General features: G+C 51.1%; 2 protein-coding genes across 14 annotated transcripts; one reads left to right on the forward strand and one right to left on the reverse strand.

The window, feature by feature from the left end:
* Window positions 1-237: 237 nt before the first annotated feature.
* Window positions 238-18,948, forward strand: LOC141941461 (ninein-like protein). Of its 13 annotated transcripts, none has more exons than XR_012628332.1 (17): window positions 238-266; window positions 2,158-2,218; window positions 2,693-2,915; window positions 4,184-4,301; window positions 4,608-4,744; window positions 4,826-4,963; window positions 5,241-5,379; window positions 6,043-6,153; window positions 6,773-6,868; window positions 9,005-9,101; window positions 9,593-9,735; window positions 10,795-11,120; window positions 14,989-15,058; window positions 15,764-16,015; window positions 17,080-17,292; window positions 18,079-18,214; window positions 18,309-18,447. XR_012628332.1 is itself a non-coding variant. In XM_074864241.1 (17 exons), exons 5-17 carry the CDS (start codon window positions 4,677-4,679, stop codon window positions 18,495-18,497), a joined length of 2,082 nt encoding a protein of 693 aa, XP_074720342.1. In that variant the 5' UTR covers window positions 238-266; window positions 2,158-2,218; window positions 2,693-2,915; window positions 4,184-4,368; window positions 4,608-4,676; the 3' UTR covers window positions 18,498-18,948. The 13 variants fall into 13 exon arrangements, 11 of the variants coding, with proteins under 11 accessions (XP_074720342.1, XP_074720341.1, XP_074720349.1 ...); XR_012628333.1 differs by having other exon boundaries at window positions 18,289-18,413; XM_074864241.1 differs by having other exon boundaries at window positions 4,184-4,368; window positions 17,975-18,214; window positions 18,309-18,948.
* A 1,549-nt stretch (window positions 18,949-20,497) lies between these two features.
* On the reverse strand, window positions 20,498-23,767 carry GINS1 (GINS complex subunit 1). The gene is made up of 7 exons (XM_074864252.1): window positions 23,650-23,767; window positions 23,494-23,558; window positions 23,323-23,418; window positions 22,834-22,924; window positions 22,222-22,338; window positions 21,264-21,338; window positions 20,498-20,991 (listed from the first exon to the last, which is right to left on the reverse strand). Exons 1-7 carry the CDS (start codon window positions 23,722-23,724, stop codon window positions 20,923-20,925), a joined length of 588 nt encoding a protein of 195 aa, XP_074720353.1. The 5' UTR covers window positions 23,725-23,767; the 3' UTR covers window positions 20,498-20,922.
* Window positions 23,768-25,988: the final 2,221 nt, after the last annotated feature.

Here is a 25,988-nt window from a genome sequence, read left to right on the forward strand (position 1 = left end):
CGCCCCGAGTGTGGGCGAGAGGGATGGCGCGGCCTGCGCGGGAGCACGGGCGGGAGCGAGGCCTGCGTAGCGCGCATGCGCCGGCGAAGAGGGCGGGGATTGCGCATGCGCAGAACAGCCGCGTCATGGGCGTGTGGGTGCGGAGGGTGCGGCCTACGCATGCGCGGGAGTGTGGGCAGGGCGGAGGGTGAGACCTGCGCGGGGGGAGGGGGGGAAGGGAGGGTGCGGCGGCGGGAGGGGCGGGGCGTGTGCATCGCGGCGGCGCGGTGAGTGAGGGCCGGGGACGGTGGGGCAGGCGCGGCCCAGGCCTTGGTCCCCGCAAGTCCCCTGGCGCCCAGGGGCCTACGCAAGGGTGTGGGGAGCATCTGCGCCCCACCTCCGGCCGAGGCGCGGCCTGCGGATAGCTGTGTCTTAAGCGTGCGCTGGGGGCTGGCTAGCGTCGTTGCCGTCTACGTGGCCTGTTTGGCTCGTGTGAGGCTGTAGATCCTTCCTAAAACACCGTGAAAAGGGATATTATAGGTTACGCATGGGGAATGCGGGTTCGATTCCCTGCTTAACATATTGCTTGAAGATGATGTGGATAGGCCCTGATCGCATGGTGATGTGTCCCCCTTGGAAAACCATAAGTGCTGGTGAAGGAAAGTTGCTACAAGTATACTTGAAATTGCTAATGTACCTGTAAAGTAGGACATTTAGTTTTAACGTTAACCATCACTTGTGTTTTACTAGCTTTTATTTTTCCTGTATTTTACTGTAATGCATATAATTTAATTTATAGTTTTTCATAACTACCCTCTCTAGTCATTACCCGCTTGTAAGATGTTTTAAAGCCTTTAACTCCTTGCCTAGTAAAGATAAGACAGACCTTGGGCAGTCTGAAAAACTCCCTGAGTACATCCCTAATAGCACGAACCTAAAAAACCGAGTGTCTAAGCAGACGCCAGTGTCCAGATAAGTGACTGGAAGCTGGTCTGAACTAACCTTGCAACAAACAGGAGCTGCAGGAGGGATGAGATAACCCTGTGACCAGGGATGGACACGAGGAACCTAAAGTTCACTCACGGGCAGTGAGAGAAAGGCTATGTGGACCCCTAAGGCGGGGAGCAGACCCTCACTCTACTTTTACTACGCATGCTCAGACTAAGTAAATGAATTCTGAGAACCCGTTAGCGTAAGACTGCCTTTTGTAAGAAATCTGATGCATGTGTATACTTTTTGTGTATATTAGAGAGTTTTGTTAGTAAGTGTGGCACTTGTGGTGGAGCAATCCCCAGTGCTGCCCAGCGCTGCGAATAAAGAATCCCTGCTGAACAGTTACACTCAATCCTGACTGTTGAGTGAAGCTCTTTGTTTCACTGGTGTCTATATGTATGGTATGTCTTGCCCATGTAAAAGCCAAGTGTCCAGGTCCAGGAATGCCTCAGGCAATTTGCAGGGGGAGGAAGGGCTGGCTCTCAGCCCCATATAAACTTTTCTGCAAATGGGTGTCAAGGTTGATTTGCAAACCTGAGCTCAAGACAAGGCAGTTGAATGAGATTTAGAGGTTCTCAACAGAGACCAGAGGACAAGGACGGATGCTTTGCTCTGCCTTTCTTCAGCTGATCTCTCCATTTCTCTGTCCATGTCATGCAAGCAGTTGGGGTCGAGTTTTCACAGAGCTGAATCTCTGTGTTTGTTTTTGGACCAGAGGGTTTGGATATGGACATGCTGCACCCCCTTACCCTCCATTTCCATCTGGGATTTCAGCAGGATTTACATCTTCCATCTTCTCCTTATACAATGATTTTTTCATCCTTGAACAGAGGGCAGATTTAACCTTCCTCCTGCCATGGAGTCTCCAGGATACTTGGCTGATCTCTGAACAAACCCTTAAACTTTTGTGGGAAAAGTTGCTTGTCAGGGCATTCTTCTGAGTCCTGAGCCAAAATGTTTGACATGGTAAAATGAAGTTAAAAAACCACAAATGTTTCTAGTCCTAGTCTGTCTGAGGGTGCCTGGGTGAGTCAGGCTGAATGCTGCTTATGGGTTGTTCCCATTCTGGTTGTGACTAGATGTGTCAGGAGCTGCACGTTCAAGTGGAGCCGGGAGGTTTGGGGTGTGCAACCTGTGCCCTGGGGCGGGCAGACTGATGCTCTTTCTTCATTTTTCTTATTATAGAACCTGAACAAAGAAACTGAAAGTGATAAAGCTTTTGTGAACGAGACACCGAAGGCACAAGGTATCATGGTCTCCCTCCTCCCTATGTGTCTGACCATGGCACGGTTAGGTGGGAAGGGAACTCTGGAGACATCTGGGCTAGTCCTCCTCACAGCAGGGCTGACTTATAAGCTGCACCAAGTTGCTCCAGGCTTGTCCAGTTTTGGTTTGAGTATCTCCCAGGATGAAGACCCCACAGCTTATCTGGGCCTGTCCCAGGGCTGCAGTGCACTCAGGAGGAAAAATTTTTTCCTTATAGCCAGTCAAGGTTTAGGGAAACCTGTTGCAGCTTGTTCCCGTTGTATTTTGTCCTTTTGCTGTGTGTCTCTGCAAATAGCCTGCCATTTCCAACAGCAGTGTTAATTTTCCAGAAGTTTTTTAATTGTGTTTCATTTGCACTGTAAAAAAGATGAGATTTATTTTGAGAAGCTGTTTGGATGCTTCAAGCTTGTTCTTGCAGCTGTTGAGTTTCTCTTCTCTTGTACTCATTTTTTAGAAACCCAAGATTTATTCACTAAACTGGAAAAGGGTGGAGATGGAAGGGTGAGCTTTGAGGAGTTGCAGTTTGGCTTGTTCAGCCACATGACCACCTTTTTCCAAGGTTCGTCAGCATCTCTCAAGCAACGAAGACTCAGCACGTCACAGCATGAGTTGAAAGGCAGAAAGCTTTCTTTGTAAAAAGAATCCTGATTGATGTCCTTGATCTGCAGCTCCTTGAGGTGATTTCAGTTAACTTTGGACAAGGAACCTAAATCATTGCCAGTTCCCTACACAGGACAGTTCCTTTGTCTTTGATGTTTCTACACTGTCCTGCTGGAAATCCAGGCATAAATCTAGCCATCGCACTTAGGAAGGTTTCCCCACAAAAAAGGAGGCTAAAGAATGAGTTCTACCAGGAACAATTCAGGCCAAGATGTTTCATTTCACAAGGGAGTGATTTAACAGACATTAGTTTGGCATCTGAGGGTGGTGACTTTGGGAGTTTTCCACTTGTCAGTCAGTTTTTGGGTATGGTCTGGACTTTGGCCACTGCACGGTGACTGAAAGGTTCCACTGGTAGCTGCCCGAGTAGGAACAAACCCTGTGCAGGTGGAGTGTGATGGTAATACAGAACAACAGAAGGCTGTCGAGCCTCCTCTTTTTACAGGAGAGAGAGGAATGCATATCCTAGGAGAATGGAAAGATCACCCCAATTCTAACATTGGCTGCAGAGTGCTGACATCTCTGCACCTCTTGTGACTCAGATTCATCCACATTTTTTTTGTTTGATGTAAAATACTTTCCCCATAGTGCTTTTAATTCCAAGGGCTGGCAAGGCATTTGCAAATGCTTTTGAAGTAACTGTGCTTTAAGGCACTAAAGTGTAAGTGAATTGCTGATTACCCTGACGGCCAGGACAACTCCATCCAGGACTCTGAGCAAAACAGCTCCAAAAAAAAAAAAGAAAAAAGAAAAAAATAATTGTTTTGGGTTCTTTTGGCTTAAGACTGAGGTAACAGCTCTCTGAAGATAGGCTTCCAAACCTGGTATGAAATCGGTGCTCTTGGAGATATTGCCAGTTTTGTATCAGCTTTCTGGATTCTGCTTTTTGGTTCAGCTTGACTGAATCTCATTTACCTTTGAAGTTGACCTCAACCCAGTTCTAGCTTCTAGATTAAAAAAAATGTTGGCTGGCCGTCCCCATCTGATAGTTTTCACAAGACCTTCTGATGCTCTATAACTTTCCATGTTGGTCTTTCTGTGGATACTGAGTTTTCATGGGTTAGCAGGAAGATCAGAGTGCATGATCTGTGCCTGCCAACCTGCTCCTTGTGGCTGCGTTAAGGGCAGCAGCTCAGGACATCTCCCTCCTGGCAGCTTGGGGTTGTTATTAGAATGTTCTCCAATATTGATGGGGTTCCTGGAGCTTCCTTTCAGTATTGAAAGCTGTCAGTTTTTCTCTGCCAGTTTTGCCCCATTGACTTCCCTCCCCTGCTTTTTTCCTCAGCGTCAGAGGAGAGTGCACAGGGAAGCAGTCTGTCCTTCCAGCAAAGATGCTTCCAGCATCTGTTCTCTGGCATCAGCAACAGCACTAGATTCGCCAAGTCTGGACTTGTCATTGCCATGTGAGTCCTGAAAGAACTTGGAGGAGATCCTCAAGATCCAGGGTGCTGCCTTGACCGGTGGTGGCAGGTGAAGTGAGCAGCAAGGCCTTTCAGCAAGCAGCCACCTGGGGTGGACGAGGCACTTGCTGTCAGGTTCATGATGGGATGGCAGGGTTTGGCCACCCCAGGGCTGGGGGAAATCTGGGGTGAGTTATGATCTAGGCCTGTGAGATGGCAGGGGGAATCTCTAAAAGACTGGAGGGTGGTCAGATGGCGTAACAACAGAAGTCCTGTTGGCATTGTTAGAAGTCCTTGCTGTCCTTGCAGAAGCCAAGTAGCAGCACGGAGGAGCAGGTGAGCCTGGCAGAGCTGCCTGCAGCTTTCAACAACACACTCATGGTCCCCAGGAGAGGGCTTCAGCATGCAGCTGTCACGTCCTACGGATACAAACTGCAGTGCCTCAGGTGAGGATGCTGTTCCCTGGGAGGAGGGCCCTTCTGTGGGGTGTGTGAGATGTCTTAATGCACTGCTTGCCGTGCCTGCAGGATCCAGGTGAGGCAGATTGCCAGGGAGAGGGACAAGGCAAGGCTGGACTTGGAGGAAGTGGAGAGACGCTGCCTGCAGCTTGGCAGGGAGTTGGACAAGCAGTACGTCGCTCTCGAGCACACCCAGAGCAAGCTCAAGTAGGAGGGGTCCTTTTGGTGGGGAAGGGAAAGTGGTTTTCCTGTGGGTACCCACAGCTTCTCCATTCCATCCCAGTCTCCCTTTATGAATCTCCCACTTGTTTTGCCATTGTGTTTGTGGCAGAGAAGTCCCTGAAGACCTCCCCACACTACGGTCCCAGCATCCCTCCAACCAAGCTCTCATCTGCTTTGTGCGTGGTGGGAGGGGGTGCCTGGACCTCATGGCCATCTGAGAACATGCTCTGGGTGCCCCAGCCATGCTGCTTTCTCCCCTCAGGGATTTTCAGGCAGATACAGAGGCAAAAGAGCTGCTTTTGCAGCAAGCAGTCAGTCACCAAGCAAAGCTGGAGGCTGAGGCCCAGTTCCTCCAGGGCAAAGAGGCCAGCCTGCAAGGGAGACTGAACCACACAATGAAGGTGAGTAAAACTGCCCTGGGTGAAACATCTTCACTTGTTCAGAGGAGGCAAAGCAGAGGTGGTGACAAAGATGGATGGTTTGTGTTGCTCTTGCTAGGAAGGATAGGAGTTTTATGCAGAAAAATCATCAGCCACATCCATACTATTGAATTAAATACAGAGTTGTTCCCTTGCCGTGACATTATTAAACCCCCATATTGTCTGTTGGGAGTGGTTTGACCCTTGCTAACACCTGGACACCTGATGGCTGAGGCTAAAATTGTGCTAGGGACCAAGCAGAGACAATGGTGTCCACGTGCCTGGGATTTTCCCAGTGCTGTTCAGCATAGAAGTACAGACGGAGATAGCTTAGGACTTGCTGCCTTTGTTGGCTGTGAGGGAAATCATAGTTTCGTGAAGCAGAGGTAGAGATGAGCTTGTGGGGCTGTCTAGCTCTTATTCTGCAAAACCCACTCCTGCATCTGTCCTTTGGAGAGACGAGCCAAACTTCAGCCCACGTGGTGTGTACCAGCAGCACGCTGTCCAAAGTGGGGTCTCCTGGGAGCTGTGTTGTTTGGCATGCTGATGTGCCAGTTGTTTTACAACTGATGAACTGGCTGATGAACCCATCCTGTGATGTGAGGACCCACAACATCAAGAGAATCTTCTGCCTTTTGTCTGCAGGAGAACACACAGCTGCAAAACAAGGTCGCAGAGATGGCTGAGAAACTGGCAGCCTCTGAGAAGCTGGTGTTGGAGCTGCAGAAAGAACTCGACTGTGTTGTGAAGGACAAGGTAGCCTTTCTTTGTCTGTTGCAGTTACATAGGAACTTTTCAGGAACTCATCATAAGATTGACCCTTTCCTATGAAATCTTGTGTATTTTGGGTCAGTTGTTATGGTCTCCCCCTCTTTGAACTGTCCTGCACAGTAATGACAACCTGGAAAGAAAAAATTCTGGCTTTTAATTTAGGCCTTTCAAAGTTTGAAAAAAAGGAATGAGGAAAGTGTGCAATTGTAGAAAATTCTATGAATTTGAAGTCTTCAACTGTGAACTTTAGAGTTTGGTTTCCAGAAAAGAAAAGCTTTCACAAGTGTTGAAGTAAAGGGTTTTAGTGTCTTCCACTACAGTGAGGCACCTGGTAAAATGGATCTGGGTAAAGAAATGAGTCTGTGATCTTGTTAGCCAGTTTGGGAAAGCTAGCCTGCCTGTAGTTTGGTGTCTCTCACACATGAAGAAAAATGTTTTTCCTCCCATTTCTGCATCTGACCCGTCCCACAGCTGTCAACAGGAGCCCTTCCATTGAATCTGTGGGTGTAGCACCATGACTCCAGTGTTTCTGTAGAGCTTTTGGCTCTCCATTTGGAGAGGTGATAATTTCCTTGATGAGAAGTGTTTCCCTGTGCTTGTGCAGCTTGGCCAGATGGAGCCCCACAGCCCAGAGCTCCTGAACCAGAGTGAGCGCTTTGCAGAGATTATCCTGGAGTATGAGCAGCAGTGCCAGGTACAGGTGGGCAGCTCTCCAGAAACGCTGTTGTGAAAGTACAGCTCTCATTGGCACATCTGTTGGGCACTTTGGGGAGGGGAGGAAGGAGGCAGCCCTGTTCAGAGGGGATCCCTCTTGCCTTGCTCAGAGTCCTTTGGCAGGAGGCAAAGTGCCCCCAGCCTGTCTCCTTGCTCCTGCAGCCCTCTATGGGTTGGTTCCCTTGCTGGGATACTGGCAGAGGGGAGTAGGGGTGGGCCATAAAATCCTCCCTTCCTGCTACTCTGTAGCCCCATGCTATTTTGTTTGGGAACCATGTAGCTCTGTGTATAAGGACAGACCACCCTGGGCTCTGTTGCATTTCTTCTCGAATGCAAAGAGAAAGCTGTTCTTCCTGCTTTGGAAAGCATGTTATCACTTAAATTCTTCTATCTTTTTGTTTTTCCCTTCCTCCTTCTTGCCCCCCCCTTTAAAAACCCATACAAAACCTGCTGCTGCTGGACTCTGCTAGAGAGTCAAGGTGAGCCTGTCCAGGTACTTGGTGTGTGTGTGGTCCAGGCACTGATGCTGTGTGTGTCATACCTCCTGCAGGGTGCTGTGCTCCTGCTCAGAGCTTTGGGCTCCCTGGGACGTGAGCACTGTTCCCCTTCTCTTGTTTTTAAGTGACTTAGGTTATCTTGCATGTTATAAATTGCTGGGTGCTCTGTGACTTGGCTCCCGAGTCCTGTGCTTACTGGATTGCCCATTTGTTTCTGAGTGCTATGTGTGACTGGGGAGCACCACTGAGTAGAGATGTGACTTCTCCCCTCATCAGGGGCTGAAATATGCATTTTCAGCAAAGCTCTTTTCATGGATGCAGCAGACAGCCCCTCCTGAAGCTATAATTAAAGGCAAACATGCTGGAGTACTATCAAGCACAGCATTGCTCCAGATGGCACCAGAGGGTTGAAGATGCTTGGTGCTGCGATTTTTCCTCCCATTGAGCAGCTCCAGAGTTGTCCATGAGAGTGCTGGTGGATGGAGAGGTTCAGCCTTCAGGCTGCAGCTGCCCCTGGGAAGGCACCCACTTGGGTTTATCCTTTACACTTGTTGAATGCTGTCAGCTCCCCCTCCTCCTCTGCTCTCCTGTTTGAAATGGAGATTAAACAAACTGGGTTTGCATTTGTCTAGACCTGCTCCAATAATATTTATTACTATTTGGAAGCATCCTAGTGCATAGTCTCTTGTAGCACATCAGTTTTCTGGGTGGCAGCATATGGAATATAATTTGATGTTTGCTCAAAGTGAGCAGTCCAGAGGGAGGCAGGATGCCTTCTATGCTATTGCTTCCAGTACGGGATGGAAGGTGTGAAGTGAAACAAGCAGTTGCCAAGCTCCAGACCCCTGTGTGGAAGTGGCTCATTGCACTGCCATGGTGGCTCATAGCATGGTGTTCAGCTGTGGGACCCCTGGCTGCAGGCTGATGTTGGCACTGAGGCGGGATAAACTCCTGTGCTGGCCTCTGAGGGTTGTCTCTCTGCTAAGCAGGCAGCAGGACCTGCCTCATGCTTTCCATGGGATCAGCACCTTCTTGCCTTGCTTTATTCCTTCTGCAATCTGGAAATGTTCCCTTCTGGAGCCCTGTGGGACTTGCTTCACCATAAATCCTGCTGTCACTTGGTCTGCATACAGTAGTGCTTGTTAGCCAGCCCAGATACCCACAGGAGTGTCTTGAGAATGTAAATGCAAACCTCTGGGATATGTGAGGGATTGTACTGAGATCACGGTGTTTCTTGTGTGTTGCTTGCTAGCAATGGTTGTGTTTAGGTCAGGAGGGGTCTCAGGAGGTCAAACCCTCCAAGGTGTTTGCAGAAACCCCTGGTATTGTGTGCTTTTGCATGTAGGGGCAGTTGCTTGTGGCTCTTCATGCTTTACAGTGTCCAGTGATGGTGATAGCAGTAATCTGGTCTTGTTTTTCTTCTCTGGCTCTTCCAAAATCTCTCTTCTTCCTTTGGGAAGGAGGAAGATCCCTCTGTTTTATTCTCAGACTGTGCTGGCGAGGGGGCTCTGCTCTTCATGCTGCAAGAGACCCTGAGTACACATGGCTGCTGGGAGCCGTGGGTGCTCAGCCCCCCACAGCTGTGGGGAGCTTTGGAGCAACATCATGACCTGCCTCTGCTTCAGGTGCTGTGGGACCAGAATGGAGTGCTGCGAAGGGAGCTGGAAAGGCTGCGTTTACAGCTATGGGAGAGCAGGGCTGAGAGAGGGCTGCCGGCAGGAGGTAAAATGTGGGAGGGGTCGATGCCTCTCCATCTTAGCAAGAACAAGATTCCCTCTGGATTGGAGTTGCCATGGGAGTGTGGGGCGGCTTGTTGTGCCTGAGCTGCTGCTGCCAGTTCTGGTACTGCGCAGCCCTGGGAAGGAAGAAGGGGGGTGATGGGTGGTGAGGAGGAGGAGAGATGGAGGAAAGGAGGCTCTTCCAACTCGAAAGCTGGTGATGGTGACCTGTGAACTAGACAGCTGGGAGTGAACGAGCAGATTTTCACTTTTGAGGATGTTGAGGAAACACAATATAATAAAGAAGAAGTAGCCCCAAACTGTGGGTTGGGAGGTTCAGGTTGAACATTAAGAAACAACTTCTGGCCCAGAGGGGTGATGCAGCCCTGAGACTGGTTGCCAGATAGATGGGGGATCTCCATCTTTTGGGGTTGTATGGGCTTGACTGGATGAAGCTGCAGACATCCTGATCAGGACAGCTGTCCTGTCTTGTAGGCCTGTCCTCACAGGGCTCCTCTCTGCCAGTGCGCAGCTATTCCAGCCCTCTGCTTCCCCCTTCTGTGTGCACAGAGACATCACTCTCAGTGGAGCAGCTCGAAGAGCAGCTGCGGGACCCGAAGGTGCAGCTGGGAACCAAGGTGAGGGGGATGGGGGGTGATGTCCTGACTTCTTGGCACAACTGCTTGGTAAGCACCCTGCTACAGTATGGCTGATGGGATATCTGCTCCGGGACGGTTGCTGAAAGGTTCAGACTGGGGAGCAGGGTGGTACCTTGTCTCTCTGCTGGAGTTACTGTATGTGCTTCCCCAGCCCATCTTAGCTGGTGGGAGGGTTTGGAGCCATGACTGGCTGGCAAAGGCTTTGTGGAAGTCTTGTCACCTTGCAAAATGTTTGTGTGGGTCTTGCTCCTTATGGGCAACCAGAGATTAACTCTACTCAGTGTTGCTGTTGCAGTAGAACCAGCAACAGGACCAAGAGGAGAAGTAGCCAGGTGTCTCCTGAGGGCATGGTGGGGTGTCAGAGTCCTGTCTCCCTGGGCTTGCAGCACACTTTTAACCTGCTTGCCCTAAGGTGCCAGTGTGAGCCCAGCCCTCCCTTTAGACGTCAATGAGTGCTCACGTGAGAGGCCTCAGTTTCCACCTTCACTCCTCCTTTTACTGCTGAACTGAGAGGTCGGGGTTGCTTGCTGGGTTTCCACTGCAGCACTGCAAGAGTAAATCCTAAACTGCCACAGGTGAGGAACAGTGCAAGGAGCACAAAGCTGCTTGCAGATCTTCTGCCGGACTTTACAGTCCTGCCTTTGTGCTCATCAAATCCTGGAGTTTCTAGTGTTTACAGGGGAGCTATGGGGAGCAGCAGCTACTCACCACCACGTCCTGGACAAGGGACCACTCTGCAGGGTGGAGGAAGGATGTGAGGAGCAGTGGCAGATGGTGCCCTGGCCTCTCCCTTTTCCTCTCTGAGGTCCCTTGCAAACAAGGAGAAAGGGGAGAACTGTGCTGCTTGCTGGGAAGAGCTGGGACCCACCGATATCTGCTTATTAGAGGCTGCTGCCATAATTCAGTAGGGACCAGAACTGCTTGAAGAGTGTCCCCTGTTGAGAGGAACCAATAGATCAGTCTGAGCCAGAGCTATTGGAGGAGACGGAGCTCTTGGGAGCATGATGCTAATATCCAATTCCTGTCTCCTCCCAACAGATAAACTCTGACAAGGAGGAAATCGAGTTAATGAGGAAAAACTTTGAGAGAAGGAAGAAAGACAATGAGGAAAGCTTCAAGGCTGGGATGCACAAGATGAAAGACCAGAAAAGAGACCTGGAAAAAACAGTTGCAAAGGACTGGGCTGTAATTGATAGCCTGAAAGAGCAAAAATGTGTGTGGAGCCTGGAGCTGGAGGAGAGGTTTGAGATGGAGCAGGCCAGGGTGGGACAACAGCACACTGAAGACATTTACCATCCAGGGCAGCAGCTGGACCAGGGGGAAGAAGAGCTGAGGATGCAGCACAGGGACAGAGAGAGCCTGAGGTCTGGCACCATTCTCTTTCTGGGGCTAAGTGGGAGAGTAAGGGTGCATCCCCTGCGCAGTTTGGAAGAAAATCTGGGCAGTATTGCAGGGCTGCAGCTGTTCGAAGTGGGATGTCTAAACTCCCCTTACATGAGTGCTTTTATTTCAAGACTTTAAGTTTCCCGACATGTTCAACAAGCTTGTGCCAGAGTCAGTGCCCAGCAAAGACTGTATCTCAAAACAGCGAGAGAAATAAGAGAGCTTTCATCAGTGTTTTCTTACTATCTCTCTCTTTCTTGCTTCTTCAGCAAACCTGCCTCTATTTGCTAGATCAGCACAACCTGCTGTCTTAAAAGCAGCAAAAAATGGCTTAAATTTCTCTGTATAGCCAAAATAGACTGGCTTGTGGGAGAGTAAGGTTGTCACTAAATGGCTGTTCCTCTTCCTTTCCTGTGCTTGTGGTGCCAGTTCTGCAGCCTCCCCAGGGGCCAGAATGGCCTTGCAGAGATGACTGGAGAGGAATTGGACAAGAAACTGTTGCCTGGCCATGCCTGCTCCCTCCTGTGTCCCAGCACACCCTACCACATCCCGGGACATTCCTCCTGCCTCTTCCCTGCTGTGTCTCCCTTCAGGACCAGAGTCCCCTTCAGCAATACACAAGTGTATTTTGCTAGGTCGTTATCCCTGTTTTAGGGCTGAGGAGCTGAAATACGGGGTAGGTGTGGGAGAAGGGAGGTGACTTAGCTGAAGTCTGTGGTAGACTAGGGGAATAAACCCAAATAACAGGAATACAATACATTAGAGCTGTGTTACCACCATCTCTGGTGAATGGTAGAGGGACTGGCTGTAGCGGGGAGCTTTCAGAGTTGTTGAAAACATCTGATGGATAAGTCTTTGAGAAGTGCAAAATGGCATGGGAACTTTCTGTAATGTTTAAGTAATTGCCTTGACTTTGCAACCTGAAGAAAACTTTGCATTGCCTCTCCAGAAAAAGCATGTTCTGAGGCTGGCTGAGATTTTCAAGCTGCGTTACCGCATCCAGGTCAACAAAATGGTTTTTATCTTTAGGAAGGTTGCAGAGCATAATCAGGAGCTGTTATGGAGTGAATGCCAGCGTGAGGACAGCTGTAAGGCTTTGTTGCAGCAACATTGGTCTGAGAGGAGGTGATTTCCCAATGATGAAGGCTCCAAGGGGAGCAGTGTGCCCAGGAGAGAAGCGTGCCCAGGAGAGCCAGCAGTGGAAATGGAAGGAAAAGGACATGGTCTGTGGAAGAAGAGGCAGCTAAATCTGGAAGAGAAGGTTAATGAGGAACAAGTCAAGATGTGTGAAATGCTGGCTGTTGGGAAGAAGAAAAGTAAAAAAGCACCAGGATGAAATGGGAGTAATGCAGAAATTGTGGGGCTGAAGGCTCTGGTGTTGGAAGGGATAAAGTGTCTGGAGAGCTGCCCTCTGGGGGGAGAAGGAGCAGGTCCCCAAGGCTCAGATGAGCAGGTAGACCAAGGTCTCCTGTTGCAACCTCAGCACTGAAGGAGCAGAGAAGAAATGAAAAATTATGTGATGGACAGAGCAGTGCAGACAGTGTAGATGTCTGTTGCAGTGAATGGCCTGCTCAATCTAGAAGCTGGAGCCAAATCTGAAGGCATTTGTCAAGGAGAAATGAAATCTTGATAGGCAAGGGGATGTGCTTGGGAAGTGTCAGAGAAAGCAAAGGTTGCCTTCACACAGCAGACACAGCAGCATGTCAAGGCATAGACAGACTTCATCTGGAGGGCAAGAAGAAAAAAAGCCCTGGGAGACAGAGTGGCACAGCAGCATAGGAGGAAACATGACATTCAGGCTGTCAAAATGGAGCTGGAGAGGGAAAGAAACAGGGTGAATCTGGGGCTGATGCAGCTCAGAGATGTTGTGTGCTGGGTGGAAAATTAACCCAGAGCTCAAGAGAGTGGCAGGTTTGAGCGCAAAGGCAGTTTGCAGAACTAACACAGTGCTGCTGCTGCTGCAAAAAAAAAGCAGATGCCTTGTGAAACACAAGGCTGCTTAACAACATGATGGTCCAAGACACTCTAACAGCAGTTGTGTTCTGTCTTGCTGTCCCCCACGTGTCTTCTACTAACCATGATAGTGTGGTCAGAGAGCTGGGATGTGCTCATGTGGCTCTGTCTGACTGTGCACTCCTCTGCCTTGTACAGCTGTACATGGGTTTTCGAGATGCTACAGGAAGCACAGCATAGGAATCCTGATGCAAAACTGACTCAGAAAGCAGCTGCTGTGAGGAGCGTCCTGCCAAGCAGGGGGAGTGAATGCCACACACACAGCCCATGCACTAGTCCTCTTGCTTGCTGGCTTGGAGAAGAGAGGGAGAACTTCCCCACACAGCTTCTCTGCCTCCCACATGCAGTGCCGTGTTGTCAGCAACTGCAATTCTGTCCTCCCTGTCGGGATGGACAGTCCATTCTCCTCTGCTCTCCCCTGAGGAATTTGCGTCCTGTGTGGACCTGGGGTTTAGCAGTAGTTATTGGATAAGACTGTTTGTTTAACACAGGACTAAGCTTCCTTCCCACAAATGCCTCATGGGAGACTGGGAGTACCAGTAGGAGTGGAAGGATAATGAGGCAGAGAGGCTGCCTTGGATTGGAGGTTGTAGCTGTTGTGTCCAGAACTGTAAAATCACAGAGGCCTCATAAGCAAGCTGGCTTCTCCAGATGTGGCTCTATTGCAGTTGAGGGGTTGGGCTCACCACCTGGTTATCCTGTGATGAAGTCTCAGTGTGTCTTGATGAGCCAAATCACTTTGTTTCCACTCCTTGGCAGGCCTTCAAAATAATTCCAGCCAGCTGGAAGCCACACAAATTCAGGGTCTGGTGCTATTTGTCCTTACTCCCCTTCATTTTCCTTGCCTTGAAGACCTGCTCCTTCTCTACCAATGTTTTTATTGTCCCCACATGTTTTACGTGAGTTTTTGGTTGGTTGTTTCTCAGATTCCTTTAGTTCTTGCTGTCTTTGCAAACCAAATGGGAATAGAGCAGGGAACCAGCATAGAAGAGCAAACTGGGCTTTTGCATGGTTTTCTCTCCCTGCAGGGGAGAGCTGTGCCAGCTGCTGGAGAACAGCTTGCTGAAAAGTCGACTTGGGAGACTCCAGCAAGAGCTGAGGCTAGCAAAGGAGAAGGGCAGTGAACATGAAGAGTAAGAGAGGAGCCAGCTGTGGAAGGCTGGCAAATGGGTGGATAGCTAATTCTTGTAAAAGGAATAGCCACTCAGGTGCATTTACCAGATCTCAGCTGGCTCAACTTGCCTTTTCTTTTCTCGTTTCTGAGCAAGCCAGCACTCTCACACCCTTTGCTCCTCGCAAAAGCAGCCAATGCTGGGATGGGCTTGGTGAGCCAAAGGCTTGGACAGGCCAGAGCACAGGGTCTGGAGCCGGCTTTGGGGAAGTCTGTGGAGATGGGTATGCTGAGGGAGGAAAGGATGGGCTTCTTCGCTACACAAACCTTGTGGCCAGTTTCGCCTTAGGAAGCTTGAGATAGGTTCTGGGGTCACCTACTGAGCCATAAATCCAAGGAGAGCCAGGTTTCTGGTGTGGATGGTCCCAAGAGTCTCCTAAGCTGGCTCTCCCATTGTTCATCCCCTGATTTTTAGACCTCTGACAATGTTGCAGGACTTCGAGTGTCCCCAGCTGCCTGCCCTGGGCTGGGCCGACTCACCTGTTGGGGCAGAGATGCCTGATGCACGCCTGAATCAGTTCAGGACTGTATCCGTTTTGGCCTGGCTTTGCTTTATGTTGCAGGCCAAAACCAGATGTGTGGCTCCCCGAAATGGGGCCTTTCTCTGGGGGTCAATGGTTTGCTGCTCCTTGGCCTGAAGCTGACTGTATCCCTCTCCCTGACAGGAAACACGTGAGCGAGTTGGGCAGAGAGAAGGTGGAGGAGCTGGCTGAAATAACAGAGTTAACAGTGTCGGTAAGGAGCTGTTACACTAATTGACAGGCTCTTGGCTGAAGGATTTAGGAGGACAAAAAACTACATGTGCTTATAGAGGAGAAGGGAATATTTGTTTCAAACATTCAAACTCAGTCTTGCTTTGAAGAATCAGCTTCATTTTATAGCTTGTCAAGTAGAAAAGATTTGTGTGACAAAAGCCAGGGAAGGTCTTATAGAAGGGAAGGTTACTACAAAATCTCTAATGAGATTGACTTTCTCTCAGAGATTTTTCTCACTCCCAGTCTCAAACCCACATGCTCAGGAGCCCTTGGCAAGGTGTGCGCACAAGGCCTGGCTGGGATTGCTTGTGTGCAACATGAACGAGGGTTGCAGGCTGTTAGTTCCTCACCGTGTTCCTGGGATTCCTCGTGACTGGGAACCACAACCTGTTTTTTTGGAAGTGTCTTTGGTACTCTTTGGGGCCATAAGCCACAGCAGGGTGGCCTTTGCTGGCTTCAGCTTCTGTTAACCTTGAGCCACACACCTGCTGCCCACCTTCAGCCACAAACCTAATGCCCACTGTCTGCTTTTCCTCCTCCTGAGCGCCTGCAAGGCCCTGCAGTGACAGTGGTGTTCCTGAGTGGGAACCCAGCGGGGACAGCATGGGACAGGTTAAGTCTCTGTTGCCTCTCTTCCCACCCCAAGCCTCTGTGCATGAATTGTTTTTTCCTCAACCTTTTCCAGAATGAGAAGAACAAGGTGGGGGTCTCCCACCTGAATGTCAAGATGCGTCAGCTGGGCCCTGAACTCGCTGAGCACAAGACTGGCCACAGTGCTGGCCCTGGCCCTGTCCAGCTGCAGAGCCAGAGGCTGGCGGAGGCCGAGTGGCTACAAGGAACAGAGGCGGCCGCGAGGCTGGAGCACCACCAGCATCATGCAGTGTGTTGGATGGAGACAGAGCTGCTCCAACAGCAGCTCAAGGCCTCGCAAGAGAAGGTGGGTGTCACTCAATTGGTAGCAGGGTGGCAGGCTGCTGAGTGGTCCCTGTGATGTTGGTCTTGTCCTGATCAGGGCAGTATTGGACACCTTCCCCAGGCAGAAAGGACTGTCCTCTTCCTCTTTGTAGGGGACAAAGGCCTTGCCCTCCCACTTAGATATGTCTGAAGCCAGTTCAGGTGCAGCTTGGGACCAGGTCCTTGCTTGCAGCTGCCCCTGCGGTGTCCCACTGTCCTTGTCCTGGGCAGGCTGGCTGGGCAGAGGAGATGGAGGCTGAGTGGAGGTGGTTCACACAGGAATGCCAGGAGCTGTGGCTCCTCACAGCTCAGCTGACAGAGGAGCTAGAGGAGTGGCAGATTCAGGTAGGGGCTGGGCAGGGATGACAGGGGCCAGGCAGACCATGTCTGAAGGGAGGGAACAAGGGGAGCAGGGGAACAAGAATCACTAGGGTAGAGGAAAGCCAATGTGAGAAACCTCCAAATGTGCTAATATTCATCTCCTGCCTTCTACTCTGGGAACAGGCTCAGGGACTGGCTTTCAAGAGTGCAGCTTGCCCATGCCAGCCACCCTTAGGTAGCCCGAGGGCAAAGCTGGGCTAGACCTGCTTCCCAGTACGAGGTTTGCCCTTGGCTGGTGGCAGGAAGCAGAGGACATGTAGTACAGGCAGGAATTGAATCCCAGCTTGCCTGGGATGTACCTAAGAACAAACCCATGTGAGCAGCCCCCTGTGCCTCCTGCCGTTGCGGGCCTTGCTGCTAGGACTCCCTCCCAGAGGATCCTTCCAGCAACTCCTGCTCCTCACTGCTCAGCAAGGGGAGCATCTGTTAGGAAGGGGTCCCTGTTTCTCCTCTTGCAGCGCTTGGTGCTTTCCATCCCTGACTTTGTAGGCTGCCCGGCAAGCACCACTCCCATGGTCCTGCTGCTCTGCTGTGGCCATGCTGGTGTGAGAGCTGAGGCGGGGACTGAGGGTGCTTCCTAACCTCTCCCCTCACCTGCGGCACACTTTGTGCCTGTCCCATTGCTGGCACAAAGCTGTAACCAGCTATTGGCTTTCTGTGTTACAGCTCTTAGAAGCCAAAGCAAGCCTGAGCCTGGCCCAGTCTTGGCACGCTCTGCAGTTGCAGCAGGCCAAGGCCCAGATGAACAACATGGTGCCAAAGAAACTCTTTGAGCAGCTGCAAACCAGCTTGAGAGAGGAACAGTGCAAGGCTCAGCAGCTCCAGGAAAACCTCCACCGGCAGGCTGAGCAGATGTGCAGGCAGCTGGTCAGGACCCAGGTAAGCAGGGAATTGCAGAAACACAGTCAAGGGTACTGGGGAGAGAGCACTGACAGCCTGGAAGGCAGCTGTGGTCAAAGCCGCCAGAGGTTTGGGTGGAAGATGCTATATATCAAGAGCCCATGTGGAAAACACACTTGATCTTCAAATTCAGCTGCAATTTTCATTCCTCATGAACCCTGTCACCACCCTGCACTGAAACAGGAGCCCTCCCCACTCTAATCCGGCTACCCCAGACCAGATACCTTGTGCCTAGAGGAGGAGTTACCCAGGGAGACACTCTGTGTTGGCTCAGGTTGGGGAAAGAAAGTTTGACCCCTCTATGTGAAGATGTAGCCTTCACAGAGTGGGGTGGTTTTACCTTTAGGGCACTGGGCAACAAGGTGTTGGGTTTTTGTGAGTTTGTCCTTTGTTTCAGGACACTGTGATTCAATTGAACTAACTTGGGCAAAAATGGAGTAAATTATAACCTAAGGAATAAAAATGAGCAGACACAAAAGCTGCATCCAAGGAAATTCTGTCTCTTGCTGGCCTTTTCTGGACACAGCTGAGAGAGGCGAGGGCATTGGCTTGTTTTTATAGAAAACATTGCTGGGAAGTATGTGTCTTGTCTTAAAACTGGTTGGTGCTGACCTAGGGAATGTTGTACTGTTCTAGACACTTGTCCCACTGCTCTCTGCAGCCTGCACCACCTCTGCTGATCCCCCCATGCTCTCCTTCAGGGAGCATGAAGGTCTGCGAGTGGGTTGCCAGGGGCCAGGTGAGTGCTGGGCCAACCCAAGTTAGGCTTTGTTGCCTGCGGCAGGAGGAACACAAGCATCTGCTGCAGGCAGCTGTGGAGCAGGCAGAGGGGCTGGAGCATAGTCTGAGAAGTGCTGAAGCTGTGCTGGCGGAGAGGGCAGCTCAGCTCAAAGACACCCAGGTGAGTGCAAAAGTGGTTAGTGCTGCGTGTGCCTGCCTGGCTGGGACCCCTGTGTGGGAATGCTGAACCTTCAGTCTCCTGTCCCTGCTTGTAGGCCCAACTCTCCAGGAACAAACTTCTGATTGAAGACCTCCGTGAGGAGAACAGGAGGTTTGCAATAGCCCTGCAGGCAGCTGAGCTGAAGCAGAAGAGCACTGAGGAAAAGAACAAGCTGTTGGAGGAGCAAGCCTCAGCTCTGAAGCAGCTCATCGGAAAAATCACACCAGCATCTTTGAGTGGATGATGGGACATCCGGTGTGGCAGCCTGTACTGGTCTTGACTGGGGTTTGTCAGGTGCAGAAGGGGAGGTGCGGCTGGTTTGGAAAATCAGCCTTGTCATCTCTGGTCTTGCCAGGATTTTCCTGGGTAGAAAGTAGAAAACGGAGAAAGAAATTGGTCCTGTGGATAGCTGAATTTTCCTACTGAAAGCACCGGCTTTGCTGCCTTTTTCAGCAGAAGAGTGTGCTGTTGTAAGTCAGATCTGTCTCAAGGCAGCCATCCCACAGGACCTGCCTGCACTCTGGCAGTGTATTTGGTGGTGGTGCAGATGCTCCCTCTCTGCGGAGGATTTGCTGTTGGCATCGCGCTGTTACAGCTGGAAAGCCAGAGCAGGAGGGCTTACAGGTTCCTCCATCCAGCTCACTCCAAGCAGGAAAGCTGTGTTGTGGCATTAAAATGTTTGCAATATTACAGCACCTCCTACCATCTCCAGTCTGCTCTGTATTTCAGTAGCCTTCCTCAGCTGTTGTTGAACTTTTATTCTCTACAGCTCCTTTTGGGCTCTAGGAGACTGGCCCTCCTAAAGCCTGAGCCTAGGATCCAAACCAAACTTGCCAGATTGTTGTCTCTGCAGTGAACAGGACAGAGGGGCTGAGGGAAGAGCCATCTTTCAGTTTGAGCCTCCAAGGCTTGGGGCAGGCTTGGTGACCCCCACTCAGCACTGCACTTCTTTAAAGGAGACCAGGAGACATGGTAAGTGACCTGTGTCATCTTGCATTCCTTGCCGGCCTTCACAGAGTCAGTGAGTACTGCTCTTGCCAAAGTAAGTTGTCTAAAAGGCCACAAAGCCAAGTATTTGCATCAGCAAATGCCAAATTTATTGATCTGCCCAGGGTGTTACTCTCTGCATGGAGAATACATCATCACGGTGCCCCTGCCTCGCAGTGCAGAGCAGAGGGTGTTTACGTGGGGGCTGTGGTTGCCACTGGCTGTGAAAGGGCTTCTTTGGGGCTATGGAGACTACTGTACAAGAGATTAGACAAGCCTGACTGGATCAGGGTAGCAAAGCAGAGGCCGGACAAAGTCAATACAAAGAAGAGGGCTTAAAAATAGCTCAAGCTGTTGTTGGTTCAAGAACAAAAAGATAAATTGGCTGTGAGCTAAAACTCAGCCACTGCCTTTAAGTCTCAGCCTGCCAGGGCAGAGAGGTTCCCTGGCCCTGGGACAGTGCCAGGAGCTGGCTGGAGGCTGTGACTGAGCCCTCCTTGGTCTAGACATGCTTTTTCTGCCCCGGTGGATGACAGCGGAGACTCCTCTTTCTTTGCCTTGGGGGCAGCCCTGATTACAAGGGCCATGAGGAAGGCTGGGCTATTACAAGGAGGGAAGCCCCACAGAGGGTGTGGTGCTAGCTCAGGGAGGTTCCTTGGCTGGGGCTGGGAGAGCAATGCACTAACACCCCAGGCGTTTATCCTGTTCCTGTATTCTTCCCTAAGTATTTGCTTTTAGGCTTCTGTCAGAGATGGGGGCTAGGCAAACCTCTAGCCTTACCTAGTGCTTATGTTTTTGAAAGTGTTATCTCTCAGCCACTACTCAAGAGTGAGCAGCTCCATTAGGAGAACCAGACAGGAAGAGCAGCTCTTCAGCCTTGCTCTGGTTTTGTGCTAACTGGAATCCTTAAAACCCTCTGCTCTGTTTCCCACCCCTACTCCAGTGGTCTGGGGAAGGAGACTCTTCATAGAGGGACAGAGGCACAGCCCAAGCATGCTGGGAGAAACCCTGGCCAGCCCATGACCCAGACTGCAGTGCTCATTCACTCAGCACTTAAGAAACATTTATAGGACTCTGATAGGAGATGAGGCTTCATGTCTAATTCTAGAATGAAGCTTGTGCAGCCACTTGGAGGAACCCCACTGAGACACCCAAGTAATGAGTTGAGCATCATCCTGCAGGGTCAAGATGGGGTGGGCCAGAGAGCCAGGTCAGAGTGTTTAACGAACACAGTGTTAACTCTTGAAAAACACTAAATTGAAGGCCGAAACAGTTCTTTATTTTGCAACCGTGGAGTTCTGGCTTCCAGAGCCCAGCCAGTTGGTGTCTTACTCCCACATGCACAGTGTGAACAAAGAACTCCAAACAAAAATGCATTCACAGAACCTGCTTGTAGCTGTGGGGCTTGGATAACACCCCCCCACCCCCCGCCCCCTCCAGTGCCACCCCCCACTACGCTGGATTCCCGGGAGCGCTACATTACCAGCATGCACCCTTTGGGCATGAAGAGCTGGCCAATGTGGTTTGCATACTTTATAAACTTGGGGCTGATCTTCGTATCAGGTATCAAAGGCCGCTGAGAGGAGAGGCAGGGTGCCCACTGCAGAAATGCTGAGGTGTCTAGAGTCCTGCACACAGCCGAGTTCAGTCCCTGTTGCGGTTGTCCCTCCTGTCCCGCGTGCTTACAACAGAATGTGCTCGAGGACTCCTTGTCTGATTAACTGCTCGCATTTCCAGCGGGGTAAAAAGTGCTGCACAGAAACACAGACAAACTTTCCTTGAAACCCAGGCAGGCTGAATTTGTTGCTGCATACAAGCAGCTGTTTGTCGTGCTGCATGGCTGCTGCATTGTGGTACCAGATCAGGCAGAGCCGAGCTGCAGCCCTGGGCCACACAGACAGCTTGCAGCATGTGCGAGGAGCTGCGTATGTAGGAACTCTGACATGCTGCAAAGCTGGGATAAAGCAGGGGGAGGTCATGGGAGCGAAAGGGAAGGAAGAGACCACTCTCTTGTCATGGGTACCTGGCTATTCTTCTTCAACAGGACGGTGGTACCATCATCGATCTCAAATTCTCCATAGTCTCTTAAACACCGCACCTGTAAAGCAGAAATGCAGCTCTCAGATCATCAGACCTCCCATAGAAAACACCACACATCACTGCTGACCTGCAACACGTGCCCCAGAAATGTAAGTATGGACACATTCCTACCCGCCTGCTGCAGCTGCAGTAGAGCAGACCTGGAAATGCAGAAGTCGACTGATCCCACGGTCTGTGGCCTACCTGACGTACTCTTCCTGCCTCTGCCTGGAGCAAGAAGCACCAGTGAGCAGCACAGCCCAGCCCTCCACAGAGACTAGAGGAAGGGCAGCACAAAAGACAGGCTCTGCGGAGCAGCAGCAGCATCATTTTCAGAACCTCTCCACACACACACCAGGAAGTGCCAATCTGTTAACACTGAAACTGTCCTAAGGAGCAGGTTGATTGTCACTAGATGTTCTTTTGAGGAGAACATCAGAACAGAGCACTTCAGCTACTGACTCTGATTTCTCACATGCTCTTGCTTTAGCAATTGTGTAAAATAATTTACAGTCTCATCTATCAGAGCCCATTTAAAATAACAGCAAAGAAAACTAGTCAACAATCCTTAACATGAGAACAAGTTTTCTTAGTTAATCTGAGTTGGTCAAGTTTCTGCAAAATGCTGCAAAAACTTCTCACTGGGATTCAGACCACTCGCCCCATCACACCTATTCCCTGTGGACTAGAAATGTCATCTTTCAACATACTTGGAGCCCTCGGTAGAAGAGGGAGTAGAATGCTGGCAGGCAGAGTGTAGAGTAAAAGGCTGTAGAAGCTTTAGTGCTCTCAGAGGCTTTGCTCAATGACCTTCTGATTTGGGATGGGGGTGAAATTCTCTAAAAAAAGATGGTTGGGCAAAACATTTGTTCATAGACAGAAACCACCAATCTTGCACTTACTTCAATGTACAGGCTTTTCGGAGGTTTTATGTCCTGTGTAAGGTCCAGCCCCTCCTCTCCTCCTACTGACCTCATGTAGGTAGCCAGAGACTTTTTGTACCGACTGAACCACTCCACCTGTGGACATTAACAGCAATCCCTCAGGCAAAGCCAAACAGCTAATGCTGAAAGACAGATCCATGATGAGTGAGATCTAGTTTGTTTGTCCTGTTAGGCCACTGTTCCCACATGTGTTCATGCCAGTCAAAGGTGAACACCAGCTCTTCTGAAGGGAAAAACTGCCCCAGAGGCAGAGCAACCTGGATTCAGAGTAGGACACTGTACGTAGGTCTAGAGATGGCATTTGAGAGCAGCATGTGAAGACCTAGTTCTGAGTCTGATCTGGTGGAGACCACCTGATTCTTCAAACTGCCAACCACTACCTGCCCTCAGTATCTACTTGGGATCGTACTCGTAGGCCATGAATAAACAAATCAGTATTTACAGAAAGGCACGTTGTCATGTTTATAATGGGGGAAGAGAAGTCTACCCTATTTTGACTCTACTAAATCGATAATCCATCAAGAGAAATAAGCTGAAAGAGCGGAAGAGTTTAAGACAAAGCTGACTCACTTCCTCAGCTGACATGTGAAACTGGATGGTGTTTGGCAAGACGCTGCCGTACTCCCACCTTAGTGCTCGGATCCGCAGCAACCGGTCGTACCTAGGGCAAGAAACAAGGGGCAAAACCAGCGTCTCTGCTGAGGTGAGGCTGGAAAATCCCCAAGCAACTCTGCCCTCACAGCAGAGAGCAAAAACTTGGGTCATTCCACTCGCCTTCCCTTAAAGGATGTGATTTTTGGCCTATCCAGTAATTAAAATTTTTAAAGAGCAGGAGCAAACCAGGGCCTTCTCCTTGTGCTAGCGTTTCGTGTAACGAACACAAAGGAGGCGGGTCCCGCAGCTGCCCTTCCGCTTCACCCCGCGGAGGAACTGGAGTCCCAGCGCTTGCGGGCCCTCCCCTCTTTGGAGGCTGCGCCCCTGTGCCAGTGGGGATGAGTCCCACGCCGTGGTCCCGACAGGTCGCGGCAGCTCCCCGCCTGCCCCCCCGCGCCCCCTCACAGGTAGGCCAGGATGCAGCGCTGGTTTCGGAGCAGGCAGCAGTGCCGGAACCGGATGAGGAAAATCAAGTCCGTCCGTCCCGACTTCGCTTCGGACCTGGAGGAGGAAGAGGAGGAGGCACATTACGGTAGCTGCGGGCCGGCTGGGGGCGCGGAGGGGCGCGACACTCACACGTCCGCCTGGTTCCGCTCGTACAGCGCCCGCATCTCCTCCAGCGCCTGCCGCAGCCCCTCCGCCTGCAACACCGGGCAGACTCAGGGAAGGCCGCACCGCCGCCGGGGTGGGGCCCGCCCCGCTCCCCCCGGCCGCGGCCCGGGCCCCGCTCACCCGGAAGGGCGGGAGGTTCCCGCCGGTGGCGCCCCGCAGCTCCCGCACCAGCCCCACCGCGCGTTCCCCCGCCATCCCGCCGCGCGCGCGGGAAACCGGCCGCTCCCCGCAGCCAATGGAGGGCGGGGGCGGGGCCTCGCGGGGCGCCGGGGGGCGGAACCACACCTCCCCGGGGGGGGCGGGGACACACCTCCCCGGGGGCGGGACCACACCTCCCGGGGGGCCCCGCCCTCCGCCATGACGTGCCCGAGAGGTGGGGGGGTCTCGGCGCCGCTGCTGTCACCGTGGCGGGGGCAAGCCCGGCTCAACCCCTCTCCTCATCCACCCCAGTCTTGAGGCTTATTTTGGAATTTCACTTTTCCTCTTTCCGACTTTTTTTTGGCCTCCGGCCTCTGCGCCAAGATCAGCAACCGGGGGGGCCCAGCCCAGCCGTGGCTTGGAGCAGTGCTCCTGCCGTGCTGGATCGGGTCCACTGCGGCCAAACCCCATCCTCGTCCCCGAGGGTGTCCCCTTGCACGCCTGGGGCTGTGCAAGCCCCTGCCCGGGGACCTCGTGGTTACTTTTGGGGTCGTGCTGAGACCCCCTGAGTGGATAAGGCAAAATTTAGAATTTTTACCCCACACTTAAAAAAAAAAAACCAAAACAGGAAAACGTGTGCCTGTAGCAAAACCGGTTTCCCCATTCCTCTTTTTGGTGTTCTCTGGGGTGCTGCACACAGCTGGCTTTTTGACAACCTCCTCCCTGCGCTACCCCAGCCCTTCCTGGTGCATCTCCCTTTGGCCAGCAGCATCCTTCAGACCTGAAGCTTGCCAGAACTAAAGGGAGGAAAAGAAAAAAAGGTGAAGTGTGTTTCTGGGTGGGACAGGAAATTTTTTAGCACTCAAAGCCCTGTGAAAGGAATCAATAACCCAGGACCATGGCTTGTCCTGCTCAAGGAATTTACTTCCCTAACCATGTGTTTCTATGGTTACTAGACATAAAAAATGACCAGTGTTTCACACAGCACAGTTTATGCCACGATGCTCAAAAACTGAAGGAGTGGGGAGGGCACAGTGGGGCTTTTACATCATGATTGAGACAGCTCAGTGTGGTTTTGTATGCCTGAAAGATTTATGCTGCTTATGTTTAGGATAATGTGGCAACTGTACAACTGAGCAGGGACCATGGCTGGCTCTGGCCAGAGTGCTTTAATTGCTCTCAACAACTGTTTTATTTGGCATTTTAGGCACGGAGGGAGAATGCCCAGAAATACTCAGTCATCTGAGAGCTGGAGATGGGCTGCTGGGGGTTTGTTCCTCAAACAGACTCATTTCTTGGCCACACAGTGCTGCAGCCAAGAGACACAGCAGTTGTGTCAGTGGGGGGACAAGACACGGCAGAGCTGGTGAATCCCACTGTGGGAGGTATTGGATCACCTCTTGTCCTTGTGCTGCCACCGCAACTGATTTGTGCCTACCTTGTACTGCTTCCTTCAACAACGTGGCCTGTTTTCCAAAGGATCTGACCTGTATGGGGTACACTGGTGTCTAGATGGGGAGCACACTGCTGTTAGGCAGCCGTGGAGTAACATGATCCCACAGCTGGAAACCAAAGTTAGAAAAAAACCCACATGTGGCTTTGGCTGATGCGGTAGGAGCAGCTGACGGGGGGGATTTTGCACAACGCAGTGTCAGGACAGGTTGTTTGTCTTCAGAGACGTGCTGCAGCCACAGGGTTAATGAATAGAGAAGATGTCATTTTATGGCTGGGATGTCACACAGGAGGGTTAATGGCATGGTCTTGGGGTGCCTTATGTAAGGAGAATAAACGCCTTGGAGCCAGGATGAGTAAGCAGCATCTCTCCCCTCTCTCCTCCAGGCTGGCTAGCTTTGGCAGGGGATTCTACCCTCTCCATTCCCCCTCAACCTGTGGCACGCAGAAGTTTAGGGCCTGAAGAAGCTGCTGGAAAGCGCCTGGTGCCCAGAGGGCTGTCACTACAGAAGCATCACATGTGGCTTGTCATTAATAATTGTGTTCTGCAGTGATAATAGCCCATCTGAGCCAGAAAAGATAATAGCAATAAACATACATCCCTAATTCCAACTGTAGCTGCTGAAAATTGGTTGTTGCATCTTGCTGAGGGATAGAAATGCAACTGAGCCTTGATTGAAAAATTCAGGGGAGGCTGCCTTATCTTACTCCTTTGCCAGATTAAAAAAACCTCTTACATAAAAATAGACAAAATGAATGAAGAATTTATAAACATCTATATTTTGTGTTAGGAAATGTGATAAAATTAGGAAAACAGCTGAAGACACTGATTTATACAACTCTGACTATTTCAGGCAATGAGAGGTTTA

Source organism: Strix uralensis, chromosome 3 (assembly GCF_047716275.1).
Source record: "Strix uralensis isolate ZFMK-TIS-50842 chromosome 3, bStrUra1, whole genome shotgun sequence".
Classification (NCBI taxonomy): domain Eukaryota; kingdom Metazoa; phylum Chordata; class Aves; order Strigiformes; family Strigidae; genus Strix; species Strix uralensis.

Bases quoted from the DNA above. Each gene is read 5' to 3' on its own strand.
- LOC141941461 (XM_074864241.1), top strand. From the start codon at position 4,677: ATGGTCCCCAGGAGAGGGCTTCAGCATGCAGCTGTCACGTCCTACGGA. The intron at 9,736-10,794 runs GTGAGGGGGATG...TCCTCCCAACAG, and splicing joins AGGTGCAGCTGGGAACCAAG to ATAAACTCTGACAAGGAGGA. The intron at 18,215-18,308 runs GTGAGTGCAAAA...CCCTGCTTGTAG, and splicing joins CTCAGCTCAAAGACACCCAG to GCCCAACTCTCCAGGAACAA.
- GINS1 (XM_074864252.1), bottom strand. From the start codon at position 23,724: ATGGCGGGGGAACGCGCGGTGGGGCTGGTGCGGGAGCTGCGGGGCGCC. The intron at 23,559-23,649 runs GTGAGCGGGGCC...CCGGTGTTGCAG, and splicing joins GGAACCTCCCGCCCTTCCGG to GCGGAGGGGCTGCGGCAGGC. The intron at 22,339-22,833 runs GTGAGTCAGCTT...TAATGTCCACAG, and splicing joins TTCACATGTCAGCTGAGGAA to GTGGAGTGGTTCAGTCGGTA.